General features: G+C 37.7%; 1 protein-coding gene across 1 annotated transcript; it reads right to left on the bottom strand.

Annotated features, from left to right (window-relative positions):
* Positions 1–37: 37 nt before the first annotated feature.
* On the bottom strand, positions 38–16,170 carry LOC127627207 (disks large-associated protein 5-like). Its single transcript, XM_052103496.1, has 17 exons — positions 16,064–16,170; positions 14,642–14,862; positions 14,368–14,549; positions 14,218–14,274; positions 14,020–14,053; positions 13,724–13,804; positions 11,654–11,731; positions 11,466–11,543; positions 11,004–11,032; positions 10,726–10,904; positions 8,925–9,194; positions 6,898–6,986; positions 6,029–6,189; positions 5,841–5,942; positions 5,469–5,718; positions 669–1,383; positions 38–569 (listed from the first exon to the last, which is right to left on the bottom strand). Exons 2-17 carry the CDS (start codon positions 14,859–14,861, stop codon positions 509–511), a joined length of 2,586 nt encoding a protein of 861 aa, XP_051959456.1. The 5' UTR covers position 14,862; positions 16,064–16,170; the 3' UTR covers positions 38–508.
* Between the last annotated feature and the right edge of the window lie 489 nt (positions 16,171–16,659).

Raw genomic sequence — 16,659 nt, 5'->3', positions numbered from 1 at the left:
TCTTCTAAAGCTTCTTTGTGAAAGTACGGCTCAATTGTGAGTGTTGCCACCTAGTGGACCCACTAATTAGTGCAAGTAATTCCAGGCGCATTCATGACAAAGATGGAAACAATAGCAGTGAATGTGCACATCAAGAGCATGTGTGTAAGGATGTCAGGAGATACCTGCATTTGAATAACTCGAGTCTGAAGGAATATAAAGATATCTTTGTCTCTAAACTCTTGAAGATGAATAGTCCAGTATCTTACAGTAGTCAACCTTCTGTGTATGCACGCAGTCAAATGAAGTATACTTTGAAAGACCAGGGTTCGACTGTACGCAGACGACAAGCATTCACTGCAAAACTGAAGTATACTTTGGGCTTGAGGCATCATGTTAGTTTCAGTCATCATTCCATCTTTTTTTCCCCAAACAATGAAGGTGAACGGTGACTGAGGCATCAACATCTCCTTTTATGTTCAGTGGTAGAAAGTTATTGGCGTTTGGGACAACATGAGTGTGAGCTGACTTAGATTATCACCTCAGCATCTTGATTTTCAGTCATTTCAACATCTGTACTGGTTGGAGGGCTGTATGGACAATGAAAAATAAAGAGTATAGGATTGTAAACCAAAAACCATCGAAAAATGCTTGTTACTTCAGGCCACATTGGTTTTAAAAAGGCTTACCCATCACAGGCAACATCATTACTATATGCTGTAGAAATGGGGAGATCTTTGTTTGGAGTGGAGGGCATCAGGGTAGGGAAGGAAGGAGCACAAACACTGAGCTCTGCATCCACTGTTTCTGAGTCGTGAGAGGAGCACTGGGGAAGAGCACCTGGACAGGCATCTGCTCCAGCTGGGACAGGCAAAACATCTTCAGAAATCATGTTCTCATCTGCTTTCTCTTTGGAGGAAGGGCTAAACAACTTAGATTCTGGAATACAGTCCTCAATCTGAGGGCAAGCTTCTGAAGAATCAACAGTTGGCTCCATTTCAGATTGGCTGGCTGAGACATGGGACTTTACTGTACCATGTGATTGGTCCACTGGACAATTAGCTGGTCCACCAATATGCGAGGAATGGATGGTGCTCAAATCAAAATGAGGTTTGTTGCTTGCACAGGGCTCGGTGTCTGGCAAAATGTGTGCGGTTTGTTTGTGTTCAGGGCTGATCTGAGGGGCGTTGGGTGACACTAGCTGGAGCTCAGCAGAATGTTGAGGGGTGGAGACGTGTAATACATCAGGGTGAATGTTTCGAGTAGGTGTGGTGGGTAGAGATATGCAGGGTAGAGGAGAGTCACATGAGACCTTATTAGATCTGCACTGTCTGCCTGGTGTGCTGAACTTCGAACCATGGGGTGAAGGAACTGCACTGATTCGAGACGATCTTCTAACAGCCCCTGAAAAGAAAATTATCCAGAAAAAAAAACCCCCACAAAATATAATATTTTTAAAATAGTGCTGTCAGTTGATTAAAATGTTTAAAATTACATCATTTCTCATAGTTAAACGCAGATTTTGAAAGTACTGAAATTTGACTATATACTTTTCTTGTCAAAATGCATTTATTTCCTACTTAGAAAAGAAAATTGGAGATTGACTCATTTAAAAAACTGGTCCCCATAGGTTGCGTATTCATGGAAATGCACATTCAATATTTGTGTAGCCTGCCTGACACGGTATTTTCACAGACTAACACGTCACGTCTCTGGCATATACTACAGTATTTAAAATAGCATATATGCATTAGTTATATTCTCAATTTAATTTACAGAGCAATCCCTGCAAAGTTTTTAGGTTAACTATAGAAGAGACTAGGATTAGTGAGTCACACTAGCAAGACTTGCAAAAGGGGGCGTGGCATCACGATGGTGGCTCTACATCGTGATGTTGGTCAGCCATCACATCGTCCATCGGCACAACCCTACATCCTACACAATATTAATATTATATTATACCTACATATTCATTATTTGTTTAAGGGCATAAATGCCATAGTCAAACGCCACTTTTCACTATAACAGTTTACGACTGGTCGTTCTCCAAAGCACGTCCACTGGGGAACTCGGTTCATGCTACCTCTTGCTGGTCACAAACAAGCTGGCATATTCAAAATAAAGCAAAACCAAGCTTGTAAACAGCATTCTTTTTTGTAAATTGAGCTGCCGGTTGTATCGCATCAGTTCTTGTGAGAACATGCCAACACGCTTACATCACTCAAGAGGCAGCATGAACAGAGTCCCCCAGTGGACGTGCTTTGGAGAACGACCAGTCGTAAACTATTATAGTGAAAAGTGGCGCTTGATGATGCCGTTCATTCCCTGAAGCGAATAATGAATATGGAGGTATAATATAATAATAATATTGTGGCGGATGAGAATTTAAGAGATGTAATGCACATAGAAATGAATACGAGTGCCCTCATGGATGTGCATCAGAGAGCGACCGATAGCAAACAATTATAATGAAAAGGACTTTAATCTGTTTTTCACCTAAAGCAACCATTTCACTTTAGAAGACATTCAATTAACCGCTGGAGACATACGGATTAATTTTACTCCGATTGTCTGTGCTTTAATGGTCTGATCATCATTCTTCTAAAAATCTTTGTTTGTGTTCTGCTGAAGAAAGTAATTCATACACATCTGGGATGGCATGAGGGCGAGTAAATGAGAGAATTTTCATTTTTGGGTGAACTTAGGGCTGTCACTATCGATTATGTTTGTAAGCAAGTAATCTGACGATTACACTGATGATTGATCGAAAAAATTATTTAATATCACAGTTTGCATAATGTTGTTGAGCTAGCCTAAGTTTTGATTGTACTCTACATTTGCATTATAACAACAAACGATTGTGCAAACAATAACTAAAGCCAAAAGACACCCAAAACAGAAAGTATTCACAGCGCTTCACTTTTTCCACATTTTGTTATGTTACAGCCTTATTCCAAAATTGATTAAATTAATTATTTTATTCAAAATTCTACAAACAATACCCCAAAATTTATTTTTTTTAAATAAATCACTTGTACAAAAGTATTCACAGCCTTTGCCATGACACTCAAAATTGAGCTCAGGTGCAACCCATTTCCAACGATCATCCTTGAGATGTTTCTACAACTTGACTGGAGTCCACCTGTGGTAAATTCAGTTGATTGGATATGATTTGGAAAGGCACACACTTGTAAGGTCCCACAGTTAACAGTGCATGTCAGAACACAAACCAAGCCATGAAGTCCAAGGAATTGTCTGTAGACCTCCAAGATAGGATTGTACTGAGGCACAGATCTGGGGAAGGGTACAGAAAAATGTCTGCAGCATTGAAGATTCCAATGAGCACAGTGGCCTCCATTATCCGTAAATGGAAGTTTGGAACCACCAGGACTCTTCCTAGAGCTGGCCACCTGGCCAAACGGAGCGATCGGGGGAGAAGGGCCTTAGTCAGGGAGGTGACCAAGAACCGGATAGTCACTCTGACAGAGCTCCAGCGTTTCTCTGTGGAGAGAGGAGAACCTTCCAGAAGAACAACCATCTCTGCAGCACTCCACCAATCAGGCCTGTATGGTAGAGTGGCCAGACGGAAACCACTCCTCAGTAAAAGGCACATGACAGCCCGTCTGGAGTTTGCCAAAAGGTACCTGAAGAACTTGCAGACCATGAGAAACAAAATTCTCTGGTCTGATGAAACAAAGATTGAACTCTTTGGCCTGAATGGCAATCATCATGTCTGGAGGAAACCAGGCACCGCTTATCACCTGGCCAATACCATCCCTACAGTGAAGCATAGTGGTGGCAGCATCATGCTGTGGGGATGTTTTTCAGTGGCAGGATCGGCAATGAATGCAGCAATGTACAGAGACATCCTTGATGAAAAACCTGCTCCAGAGCACTCTGGACCTCAGACTGGGGCGAAGGTTCATCTTCAACAGGACAAATGACCCTAAGCACACAGCAAAGATAACAAAGGAGTGGCTACGGGACAACTCTGTGAATGTCCTTGAGTGGCCCAGCCAGAACCTAGACTTAAACCAGAGTTAACATCTCTGAAGAGACCTAAAAATGGCTGTGCACCAATGCTCCCCATCCAACCTGATGGCGCTTGAGAGGTCCTGCAAAGAAGAATGGGAGAAACTGCCCAAAAATAGGTGTGCCAAGCTTGTAGCATCATACTCAAAAAGACTTGAGGCTGTAATTGGTGCCAAAGGTGCTTCAACAAAGTATTGAGCAAAGGCGGTGTATACTACACTACATGTGATGTTTTCATTTTTTATTTTTTACATTTGCAAAGATTTCAAACAAACTTCTTTCACGTTGACATTATGGGGTATTGTTTGTAGAATTTTGAGTAAAATAATGCCTTATTCCAAAATGGATTAAATTCTGTAACATTGCGGAAAAAGTGAAGCGCTGTGAATACTTTCCAGATGCACTGTAGAATATAAAATTAGATATAATTCAAGCTGAAAGACATTGGCTACTCAAAGTGTGCCCAAATTATTTTTTAATGCAAGATCTACATTTTATTAGCTACTTCAACGCAATATAAACATTTCAGTTTAGAACTCTAATATAATTGCAAAACTATACCTTTCCGTAATGATGCAGACAAGTTGGCACGGTTACAGTTACTTTTTCCACTGTGGTGGGGCGAATTCAGGAGAATGTATGTAATTGATCCGTCTGTGGCTACGGTATGAAAGGTAAACATTGGAGTGAGTGTGCCATGTTCCTTTCCCCCATGGTTTTACTCCGATCACTAGCTAAATTGAATATTTATTGACAAAATGTTTTATAAGTATTCTATGAAAATAGTACATGAGTAAATTTATATATTCAGAGTTTTAATGAGCTCGTAATCTGCTTCCCTGATGAAATGTGTAAAAAATAAATGTCAGCTTCAACACTAGTTTAAGCATAATCACAAAATCATGTAGATATACTAAACATACAATAATTTTATTTACTTCAGCAAAATTACCAAACTTGGCAAGCTAGAGACAACAAAAAGCACCAAAATTTACCTTTGTGTTGGCAAATTGACAATTGTTTTTCGCCACATACTAAAGCCATTTACCAGCACGGTTGAGTACTGTTAGCTAACCATGTCGAGAATCCAGGGCAAAGAACAGTTTATAATCTTGCCAAGCTCAAGTGGAAATGCTACTATAAACATTCTTTACCATGCTCAGAACCGTTTGGCCTGATGGTGGAAAAGCAGCTAATGTCTGCCCACCAATCATGTTTATTGAGGATGAGTTATATTCATATTTTAACTTCGAAGTTTACATGACTTCAAAAGTTTTTAATAAAGTCCATGACTTTCAGTTGTTTGTGAGAACTAATTCTTTTATAGGAGATTGAAGTCAAAATTTCCTGATATTTGTAGGTTTTCCAAGAATGTGGAAACCCAGAACAAATACAATTATTATCATGCTAAAAATCCCAAATGCTAAAAAAGGTGCAGTAATGCATTACATTCTTACCTAATGGTTTGACTGGGCTTTCCACCTGGAAGAAGCCTCCATGAAACACCACAGACTGTGCAGGAAGTGTATTGGCAGTGCCCGCAGTGACAGTGCTCGTGTCATCCTGATTGTTGGCTAAAGTTTCAGTAGCTTTCAGTTCAGCAGCTTGCTTGGCTCTCATGGCAGCCTTTACAGCAGCCAGTCGATTCTTAGCTCCAGTGCTAGCACCTCCACCTACTGCAGCCTTCCCTCTTGCAACAGGAGGCTTCTGTAGGATACACCACCACATAGACTTATCAGTTCAAAATAGCTCTTTCATGAAGACAAAAATGGCACACTTCACCTTTAAAATGCAACATTATTATAAAGCTGATAATCTGGTAGGTTTACTTTGACCACTCTTTTTCTGGGGGCAAGCTTGTCTTCTGCTTCTTTCCAGTCCCTTGCTTCTGCCTCTTTCAAAGCGTAAAATTTCTTGTTAACATCTTCCACCTAAAACAATTTTAAAGTTTAGGAAAAACATCTAAAAGGATTAACCATATATCATTGAGCAAATATTTGAGTGAACTACAATCTACCTGAAAGTAAACCATGTCCCAGAAGCCCTGCAAGTCAGTGCAGGTGGTTATTTTCTCTCCACGACCCAAGTCACAGTCATCCACCAGCCCATTGAACTGTCCAAAACGCTCCTTTATCAACAGTCTGGCCTGACCCACTGCTGTGCGCATCAGATCTCTTACTGCAGGAACAGGGGATAAACACTTACTGTCGATGACGTTGATTTAAATGGATAGTTCATCCAAAAATTTAAATGATCTCATTTACTTGACCTCATGCCATTCCAGATGTGTATGACTTTCTTCTGCAGAACACAAAGATATTAGAAGAATATTTCAGCTCTGTAGGTCCATACAATGCAAGTGAATGGTGAAAAGACATTAAGCTCCAAAAAAAACAACAAAAAAAAAACACATAAATGTAATCCATAAAACTCCAGTGGTTTAATGCATGTCTTCAAAAGAGATATGATAGGTGTGGGTGAGAGACAGATTAATATTAAAAGTATTTTTACTATCAATCTCCACTTTCACATTTTGAAAGTGAAAGTGCAGATTTATGCTAAGGACTTCAATATTGATGTTTCTCACCCTCACCTATCACATCACTGAAGACATTTATTAAACCACTGGTGTCCTATGGATTACGTTTATGCTGCCTTTGTGAATTTTGGAGCTTAAAAGGTCTGGTCACCATTCACTTGCATTGTATGGACCTAAAGAGCTGAAATATTCTTCCAAAAATCTTTGTTTGTGTTCTGCATAAGAAAGAAAGTCATAAACATCTGGAATGGCATGAGGGTGAGAAACTGATGAGTGTTTTCCTTTTTGGGTGAACAATCCTTTTAAGATGGGTTTGAATTAAATGTTGATCCAAACTAAACACGTACTCTCCTCTGGGATAGAAGTATCATCAAATCGTGACTCCCAAAACTTAGAGAGCTCAGTCAAGCAGTCCGTCTCAGTGGCCATCACTGCTCTATTAAGGTGACAAATACAATGATACACAAATACGTCAGGGATAAATGTACAGTCAGCCAGTCTTTTTTGCTAAATAAACCCAGGGTATTATATCAACCAGAAAGGTTGACCAGAGATTATCCCTTTGATCCCTATTGATTTTATCTTAAATTATTTTATTAATTTTCTTTACATTATAAAATATTAACCACAGAATGCTGCGATTTCCCCATTCAGAATTAAGTATTACAAAGAGCCATGTAATAAATGTAGACTTGGGGGTCCATTCACATAAAACGAAAAACAACTAGATGCAGCAAAAGCAGAAAAGAAAAAGGCAGAGGTTTTGTGAAGAATTTTCAAGTTTAACATATTCAACTTGACGTGGATTCTTAAAACACAGCGTTCATAGCACGAGATGCAAAAAAAACATAAACTAAATAAAAAGTAAATAGCACAGATTGTATACAATAACATGTCCTGTATGAACGGCCCTTAATTCATTTCTAAAACAATACTAAAGTGTTTATTAAATTAATATTAAAGTTTATTAAATTTACTAGTTACTCTTAAAGGGGTCATGACATGCCATTTTTTAAATAATTTTATTATATTCCCTGAGGTCCACTTAGAATGTTAGTAAAGTTTTTTGCACCAAACAGTCATTAGTCATATATAATAATTTCCCAACCTGTATCTGGCTCTCTATTTGAAACACTCGGTTTTAAGCTGCCTGCCCCCTTAAGACTTCAATGTAAATGCCCACTGTTGTGATTGACTTACATAGTGTGGCCCTTCCAATACATTTGAAACGTAATCCGAAGAAAATATCCAGCTCCACACAACAGTAAAACTACATTTCAGGGTTAACACGTAATGTTCACCCAAAATATTTCATCTGAATGTACTCAAAGGTTCATTCAAGAAGCACCATAAACTATCAAAGTCATGACATATGAAATATTCATGAATTAAATTAGTTACTTAGTTTTTTGTCCAATTTTAGCTGCCCCATCTTTCAGTAACAGTTCCTTTGCAAAGCTTTAATCATATTGTGACCATTTCAAAAGCAATTCACCCAGAAATCTTCTGAATAAACACACACATAATTCAATCCCCGGTGATGTTGAGTGCTTAAACCGGCTTCAACAGGCCAAAGCAGAGACGACGAAGCTTACATTTTCCCCTGTTTGTTGACACACAGACATTCATTTGTTTCTCCCAGTAAGTGGTAGTAGCAGAATGAGACCCATTTTTTGGCTTTTAAAACGTGACGCACATCGCCAGAAACACTTCAAAACCATCAAAGACGTCCATCGAGAGCATGTTTACAAAACACCAACAATTAAAAATAGCACATATGGGTGCAAAAAATGGTCCAGGACACCTGCCTGTTTTAGCGCAGCTAAATGAAAGACAATGGGGAGTCTCCATTTTAGAGTTATAACTTGACATTGTGTCTTTTAAAAGCGGCGCAAGATGTATGATAATGATCAAAGCCGTTCATCTACAGCACATTTATGTAGACAAGTATTTAAATCCAGACAGGCACATGAAGGTGTCCTGTGCAAGTCCACTTTGGATGAATCTACCATGACAGGCCCATCTCCTCTTCATCTGTGTGACTGGCTGAGCACCAGTGGGCGGGGCAAAGGGCGTAATGATGGAAACTAGGCGTTGTTGATGTATTTGGTCCTTGTGAAATCACAAGTTCCAAAAATTCCAAACGAGACATTTTTTCAGCTTGGTTTAAATAAATGCTCTTTTTCTATTAAGGAGGAAGTTTTCAGTTCTGAACAGAACTGAACTTATACTTTAAAAACAGAATGTTATAGTACAAATGACCACTTATATGTCAAAAGATCAAGGAAACATTTATTCCTCATGTCATGCCCTCTTTAAAAGTCAATACAAATGAATGAGTGTTGGTTTTATCAAAGATACAATTCTGGCTCACCTGAAATAGGCAACATCATGTTGAGGCTCCAAGGGGACCAAGGGTGGTGATGGTGCAGTAGAAGTGGATAGCTGAGAGGAGGGAGCAGGAGGGAGAGAGGATAGAGAGGGAGGACAGGAGGAGATGCAGGGAGCACAGGGAACATGTTTTGGGGGAGAGGAGGAATTATCTGATGGAGGAGTACATAGAGAAGGTGGAGGAGAGGAGAGAGGATGAGCAGGATTTGGGGGAGGGGGGAAGATGGGCTCCATGCTGGGCTCAGAAGTAAAGCTACAGGAAAGAAATACAACTGTATTATTTCACTGAGTGTAGCCACAATTAGGGATGTCAAAAGCACTGGTAGTTTTGATAAAAAGTTTTTTTTATATGATACCATTCTTTCTAAAGTATCGGTAGAACAGACTCAATTTCTGTACACGAGTGCTGTTACAAGGGTCAAACCAGCCGCAGATTATGCATGGTCTAGACCTGGAGAAAATGATGGTAATCTCCAAGAAGATCTGAACGATTTATCTTATTTTCAGTAAAACATTGTCAATTTGTGTCTTATTATATTGCTTTGTTTCTTTGTACTTTATTTTTGATTGCATACTTGAAAAATGTAAAAACCTTAAGCAGTACATGGATCAAGAAAGACTTGAAGACTACATGGCATTGTTTTAATTTAATCTCAATATTGGTTCAAATTTATATTCATAGTTAACATTTCAATTGTTCAATTGTGTTCAATTGCAATTTTGTGTGTGTGATATCAAAACTAGTATTGAGAATAGAGAAGTTTCTCTGGCATTTGTATCGACTACTAAAATTATATTGCTGGGTATCAATACTGATTTCCCAAATCAATTCTGAATCACAAGCTCTCGATTCTATTTGATATCAATCCATATGGGTATATTATAAAGTACCTTTTGCCTACATATGAAATAAATTCTCTCCCAGGTAATGCAGTCAAATAATATACAGGGGACTCTAACTAGGTACAAAATGAAAATATTTAGTTTTTCATAATTTGACACAATTTAGCCATTTAAAAATGAATAAATATTATATTTTATTGCATATATTATATTTTGTTTCATGTTTATTGTTTAATTGCATAATTTGTAATATCTACAGGTATTTACATTGATTTGTTTAACACGTACTAAAAACCGGTACTGTCTCTAAGGAAATTCTGCATTTCTGTAAAGAACGTCCTTAAGAGAGCATGTTTATGAGAGAGACTCGAATGACTTCATCTCATCTGTGCTATGCCATAGTACAATTAAATGTTTATTTTTTTTGTGTTTGATCAACAACTGACTGTAAAGAACAGAAAGTATATTAAAAGAGACATTATTCAATGATAAATGTGTCGCGTGGATTTTGTCTTTGGAACAACATTTATTCTCAATACACAGTGAAAGTAGCTTACTGCTGAATACTTCACTATACTACACATTCACTATTTAGTGAAAACAAAACATTTAACATCCAATTGCCAAATATATACATTTTTAGTCTCAGTGTGAAATTTGGTTGCAAATGCGAGTGATTTCCTCTTATTGTAGTGAAGGGTGCGCACAGAGTAAGAGATCGAGCCATGGCTTTTGAGAATCTATATAGCACTGACCAAATTTTAAAAACAATGAATCGAAAAATATATATTTTTGTTGGTATTGTTAGAACCCTAGCAACAATCAAACAAATGGTGCTGAAATAAAAAAATAAATAAAAGTCCAACAGATGCGTGAAGAACTATGAAAAACTAAAAGTTAGCAAGACAATGCTTCAGTTCATAAGTATTAATCCTGTGTACCTCGGTGAGAGGAAAGCACTGGCTGTGCGTGGGGAGAGGGGTGCAGGCTGGAAGGACCTCAGACCAACAGGAGCTTGGAACACAAAACCCTGAGGGGCAAATGAGGATGGAGCCGCTTTTGGTTCCTCCTTGTCCTCAGGATATACAGAATCAACTTCTGTGTCCTTTTTCTCAGCAGGCTAAAAATATACATTTTCCAATTACAACCAATTTTTACAAAATATATAAAGAAGAGAAGAGCCACAAAAACACAAAACAATATATAATTGATGTCTCACTTCATTTCCAGCATTTGCCTTGGTGTTTCCTGTGGAAGATAATGTACTTCTTATTAATAATGATACATGTACACATCAAGATTACTGCCTATTGAGCAACACTATGGCAATTACCAATGTACAGTCAGGTGGTCATTTTCAAAAAACAAGCCCCGATAGTGTGATCAGGACTTGTGAGCGGCTAGCTATAAAGTATCCAGCTTATTACATGACTATTCTCCAAAGAAATGAATTAATGGACTTCAAATATTGATTTGAGTTGAAACTATTTTATTATGTGAGAAGAACAGACTATCGAGTGATACGAGACAGAGTGAATTATACATTTTAGCAGTCAATATAAAGATCGTAGGATGCCACGACCAATCATAGTGGTCCGGAGAGCCATGTAATAATATGTAATGTCGTACAGTATCATGTCAAAAAATATGCAAGAAAAACAGAACCACGATGCCTCATTACCTTGTATGGCTTTCCCTCTGCCAGAAGAGAGCGCTGCAGGACACTTGACAGTTGATCTTGTTTTTGGCACCCTAGAATCTAGGAGGATTACGCACACACCACTTAGCACCAGTAGAACACTGGATAGGTTATAAAAGAAATTAAGCTCCCTCTCATGAAAAGTCAAAGACAGTTATGATAAAACTCACCACCAACTGGTTTAGCCACAGCTCCCAGTGTTGTTTTAGAAGATGATCTGGTGGTTGGAGCTCTCACATGTGGTTCAACTATTAAAAAAAAGAAGTTATAGTTTTTAAATAAAATCACTTTTAAAGGAATATTCCAGGTTCAATACAATTTTTATATGTCTTCTGTTAAAACTCGTGTATCAGCTTTAAAGTTGTTTAAATTGTCATTTTTACAGTCATTTTAGGGTTTGTTGACATTACATCATCATGGCAACAACGTTGTAAAATTGGCTATAACTTTACACAGAAAAGTTTATTACCTGATTTTATCATACTAAAATCAGGATAACATGCATATTGTTTATTTCTTGTGGCTATACAAAAACAGAGTATTTTAACGTTAATGAATTGTCCCCCATTCACTTCTATTGGTAAGTGCCTCACTGGAACCCAGATTTGTGCTTTTTTTAAAGAAAAAGGCGGGATGAGTCAAAATGAGTTTTTGTGGTTTTTAAAGGGGTCACATAATGGTACATGCACTTTTTCAAGTTGATTGTACTGAAATGTGTGTTGGCTGTACCTGTACACAACCATCCTATTATGATAAAAATCCATCCAGTGTTTTTGTTTTAATCTCCTTATATATTTTCCCCTGCCTCAAATCGAGCCGTTCGACCATGTGACGTCACACGGTCGGACGCCCCTCCCAGGATTGTTGATTGACAGCAGTGTTTCAACACAGACCCACCCTCGCTCGTGAGCGAGCTGTCAATCATAGTCCGTCATCATTGTTGATACACTGGAGCAGAATGGCGCCTAAGCGATTGTGGTGTTCTGTTCTTCGGTGTAATAACGAACACAGCAGTCATTTTGATGTTCCTAAATCTGAACCGCTGAAGACGCAGTGGCTGAGTTTTGTTTACGATGGGAATATTCCCCACGAGCAACGTCAATGCGTTCATGTTTGCGCGAATCATTTTTCACCAGACTGCTTTATAAACGAGGGTCAGTATAAAGCTGGTTTTGCTAAGAAGCTGCTGCTGAAAAAAGATTCGGTACCAACTATTTATATTCCCTCTGCACCTCCAGAAGTAGTAAGTGTAACGTTTTATTAACCTTTATATTAATCTTTGCAAATCGCTTGCACACTTCACAATGAATGTGGCTAATGTTTACACTCAGGGTACATTACGGCATGTTTTCCATAATGGAGGGGCGGGGTGACCAAAGCTCATTATCATTTAAAGTCATATGCACTGAAACGGCGTGCTGAAAACAGAGCTGTTTTTGAGCAGGTAAAATTTGTGTTTTCTTAAAATACTAATGAGGATTTTTAATAAAAGTATATTACAAAGTTTTCATTTAGACCCTAAAGATTCATATTAACTTGTACAAAAATGGCATTATATGACCCCTTTAACATTATGCCACAAATGTTGTTGATTGAGCTTAAAGGAATATGTTGGGTTCAATACAAGTTAAGACTTTTTAAGATCTGAAAAAATTAAATGAATACCATATACGTACATTCAAAACAAACCCAGATAATCTCAGATTATTTTACTAGGAGACGTTCAACAAGGCCTTAGAACTTGTAACATTGCTTATCAGTAAAACATTTTAAAGAAAAATTTCCGCTTATACATCATATTAAAGCTTTTGTACCAATACATCAAAACATATGAATTAGAGGCCGACCAATCTTTGATTTTGCGGATACAAAAACAATGTGTTGAAAGGCAATAACAGATTAATCTGCCTATTACTAATTTCAATGCTCAAGTTTCTACCATGTGCGATCTGTACAAATTACAGTAAAAGGCCATCCTTTTTAATATAGATATATTAAATGTGTATACATGAATGTGGCTCAGGATAGGGAAGTTTGGGGCCCCCAGCTGGAACAGCTGCCCCCGCGACCCGACTTCGGATAAGCGGTTGAAGATGGATGGATGGATTTTGAATGTGCTAAAAAATGTCTTTGTCTAGCCCGCCCTGTCACCAGAAGGAAAGACTGAGGCTTCCAAAGTCAAAATTGAATTAAATCCCAGAAGCAGATTATTTATTGGAGAAATTTGTGTAAGGGGTCACCTGTGGCTACTCTGCCTTTGGTAGCAGTTGAAGCTTTCGGGTAGTTCTTGATTGGAGCTCTTGTGGTTGGTGCCGTCTCCACTGTACAAATACAAAGATTCTTCTTCAACAGCATGAAGGCATTACAGGTTTTTTTGAAGGCGGAACAACTAAATTGTTTCGATATCATTGATAATATTTGCTGCCATCTAGTGGAATAAAATAAGACTTTTTGGAGGGAGATGGCATGAAAAGAACCAGAATTACATGCTTACAAAGTTAGGACAACATAATTGAGTTAAAAACGCAGGACAAACCTTTCTTTGGAACAGTTTGTCTTTCAATTGTTGGCTGTAATAACAACAGAAGTACAGAATAAACAATAACATCAGATTTTCAATTGTCCCAGAAGAAATCCATGATAGATAATTCATTATTTTAACATACGCCACTACACAAAGATTTGTTTACATGAAGGCAAAACTACATTTAATATAACAAGGAAGCAACAGTACCTTTTGATTGTGCATCATAGAGCGGGTCACTCTTGTGGACTGGTTAGGCTCTGCGATCTGACATGACAAAATAAATAAATATTAAATACAGTTTGAGACATTTGACTGACATGAACACAAGACCATCACTGACTGTTTCACATAACTCACCTTTGCACTGCCTGGTGCAGCAGAGTTTAATGGCAGATACCCAAGTGGCTGTGGCTTATACAGGCCCACCTTAAACACACCTTTCTTCTCTTTCTCCCTCTTTTCCTTCTCTTTCTGCAATATCTTGTTTTCTTTGTAGCGAGCGAGCATCTTCTTTCGCTCCTCAGCCGCAGAATTCACATCTATTATGAAATGTACAAACGTATTAACTACTTTACAAAGGAAAATCAAATCACACCAGAACAATGTCAGACAAAGTAATTATCATATTTACCTTTAGCCATCTTTGTTTTGGGTTCATTTTCCTGTGTGGCCATGATGCTGGATGCATCCATTGAGAGCTCAATTTCCGGAAGCTGGTCGAGGTGTCTGCGAAGGTTCTTTATCTTCTCTCGATTCTCTTTCTGAGACTGAGACCTGCGTCTGGACATCTTCAGCCTGATCAAAGAGACACTGCTGTCCCGCTTGTACATGTGAGCAAAGCGAGTGTCCATCCTACAAGAGTTACCACAACAAGAGTCAATCAAATAAAGTGCATTCTATTATTTGAAAGAAATGTTGTGAAAATTTAACAGATTTAATAAAACTGAGGCTAACAAGTTTTTTATCTCTATATGTTGTAACTTTGTACATACCTTGGACAAAACCATGAAACCAGACATTTGAATTTCCCAAAAAAAAAAAAAATCACATAAATTCAGCATAAAATAATCCATAAAACTCAGAGCTTTAATATATAGGTCTTTAGAAGCGATATTTTAGGTATGGGTGAGAAACAGATCAATATTTAAGTGAACTGTACACCTTTATAGTAAAAAAGGATTTAAATACAGACCCATTTCTCCCCCAAAGTGATCGCTTCTGAAGATATGGATTAAACCACTGGAGTTTTATGGATTATGTTTATGCTGCCTTTAGCTGCTTTTTGGAGCTTCAAAGTCCTAGCCGCCATTTACTTGCACTGTATGGACCTACAGAACTGAGATATTCTTCTAAAAATATATTTGTGTTCAGCAGAAGAAAGTCATACACATCTGGGATTGCATGAGGGTGATTAAATGATGAGAGAATTTTCCTTTTTAGATGAACTCTCTCTTTAAAAGTATAGCTCATAGTTTGATAGTTCATCAAAAAAATGAAAGTCCTGTCACCATTTACTCACACTCCCTTTCTTCTGTGGAACACATAAGGAGATGTTTGGCAGTATTAAGTCTGTCACCATTCACTACTATTGTTTTTTTTTAATATACATTCAATAAAAGTGAATGGTGACGGAGGCTGCCAGTCAATAACATTCTGTCTAACATCTCTTTTGGAGTTCTACAGGAAGTAAAAAAAATAATAATACAGGTTTGGAACAACACGAGGGTGAGTAAAATACTTAAAAAAAAAAATGAATTAACCTTTTTAATTTAGGCTAAAACAACAACAGAAACACATGTTCGGGCACAAAATCAGACGTTATAACTTTTGAGTGGACCAAACGCACTAAACCAGATACTATTAAATAAAACTAGGTAATCTACTTTCTAAGAAAGTATCTGTTCGTTTTGTAAATTATTTGTTGAACTGTCTAACTGGAATTTCTTATAACAGTTTTGCATAAATTCACACTTTCAATATTGCTTTCGTTATATTAAGCGAATTAAGCAAGTTTTATCAAATATATTATTCGCATTAAAGTGAGAAGTTTTACCTTTATATTTGTAGGATTCCAGGAGTCACAAAACGTTATATCCAGACGAAATTATTTCGAATGTCGTTCCTTAGCTGTTCAATAAACAAACGTTTAACTGCCCGAAGTGTACAGCATACGCAAGATGGCGGGCAAGTTTTGAAAAGTTAAGAAAAGCTTTTCTGATAGGCTGCGCTACACAGAAACCTCTGTTGATTGGTTTGATTTGGATGACGAATTATGCACCGCTTTTTGATTGGTTTGATGTGGATGAAGACGTATGCACCGCCCATTTTACAGTCTTCCTGTTAGTATCATGTGCTATGTATATAGCTATCATTTTAATAGAGTCATTAACTGTCTGAGATATGATTTCAAATATGATGTTTCTATTTTTGTGACTACTACAAACAATTAATGCGTTATATTTCTAAATAAATAAAGCAGACATATTCTGCATCCTTATATTCTGAATGATTGCATTCAGAAAGGTTTGCCTCTTGCTGAAGAAAAGTATTGGTAATTCACTCGAGCCAGATGTCCAACGGTTATATAAATCCTGGCTGTTTTTTTTCTCAATTAACTTTTTTTTATTGACTCATAACATAACAAATAAA

This window comes from Xyrauchen texanus, chromosome 33 (genome assembly GCF_025860055.1).
Source record: "Xyrauchen texanus isolate HMW12.3.18 chromosome 33, RBS_HiC_50CHRs, whole genome shotgun sequence".
In the NCBI taxonomy this organism is placed as follows: Eukaryota; Metazoa; Chordata; class Actinopteri; order Cypriniformes; family Catostomidae; genus Xyrauchen; species Xyrauchen texanus.
Note: the sequence above shows the minus strand (reverse complement) of the source record. Positions and strands in the feature narration are given on the sequence as shown.

What these genes read in the sequence shown, in the direction of transcription:
- LOC127627207 (XM_052103496.1), bottom strand. Translation starts at nt 14,861, where the DNA reads ATGGACACTCGCTTTGCTCACATGTACAAGCGGGACAGCAGTGTCTCT. An exon ending in CAAAGGCAGAGTAGCCACAG is followed by an intron (nt 11,732 to 13,723) that starts GTGACCCCTTAC and finishes TTTTTTTAATAG; the next exon opens with TTGAACCACATGTGAGAGCT. An exon ending in AAGCCCAGTCAAACCATTAG is followed by an intron (nt 1,384 to 5,468) that starts GTAAGAATGTAA and finishes TTTTCTTTTCAG; the next exon opens with GGGCTGTTAGAAGATCGTCT.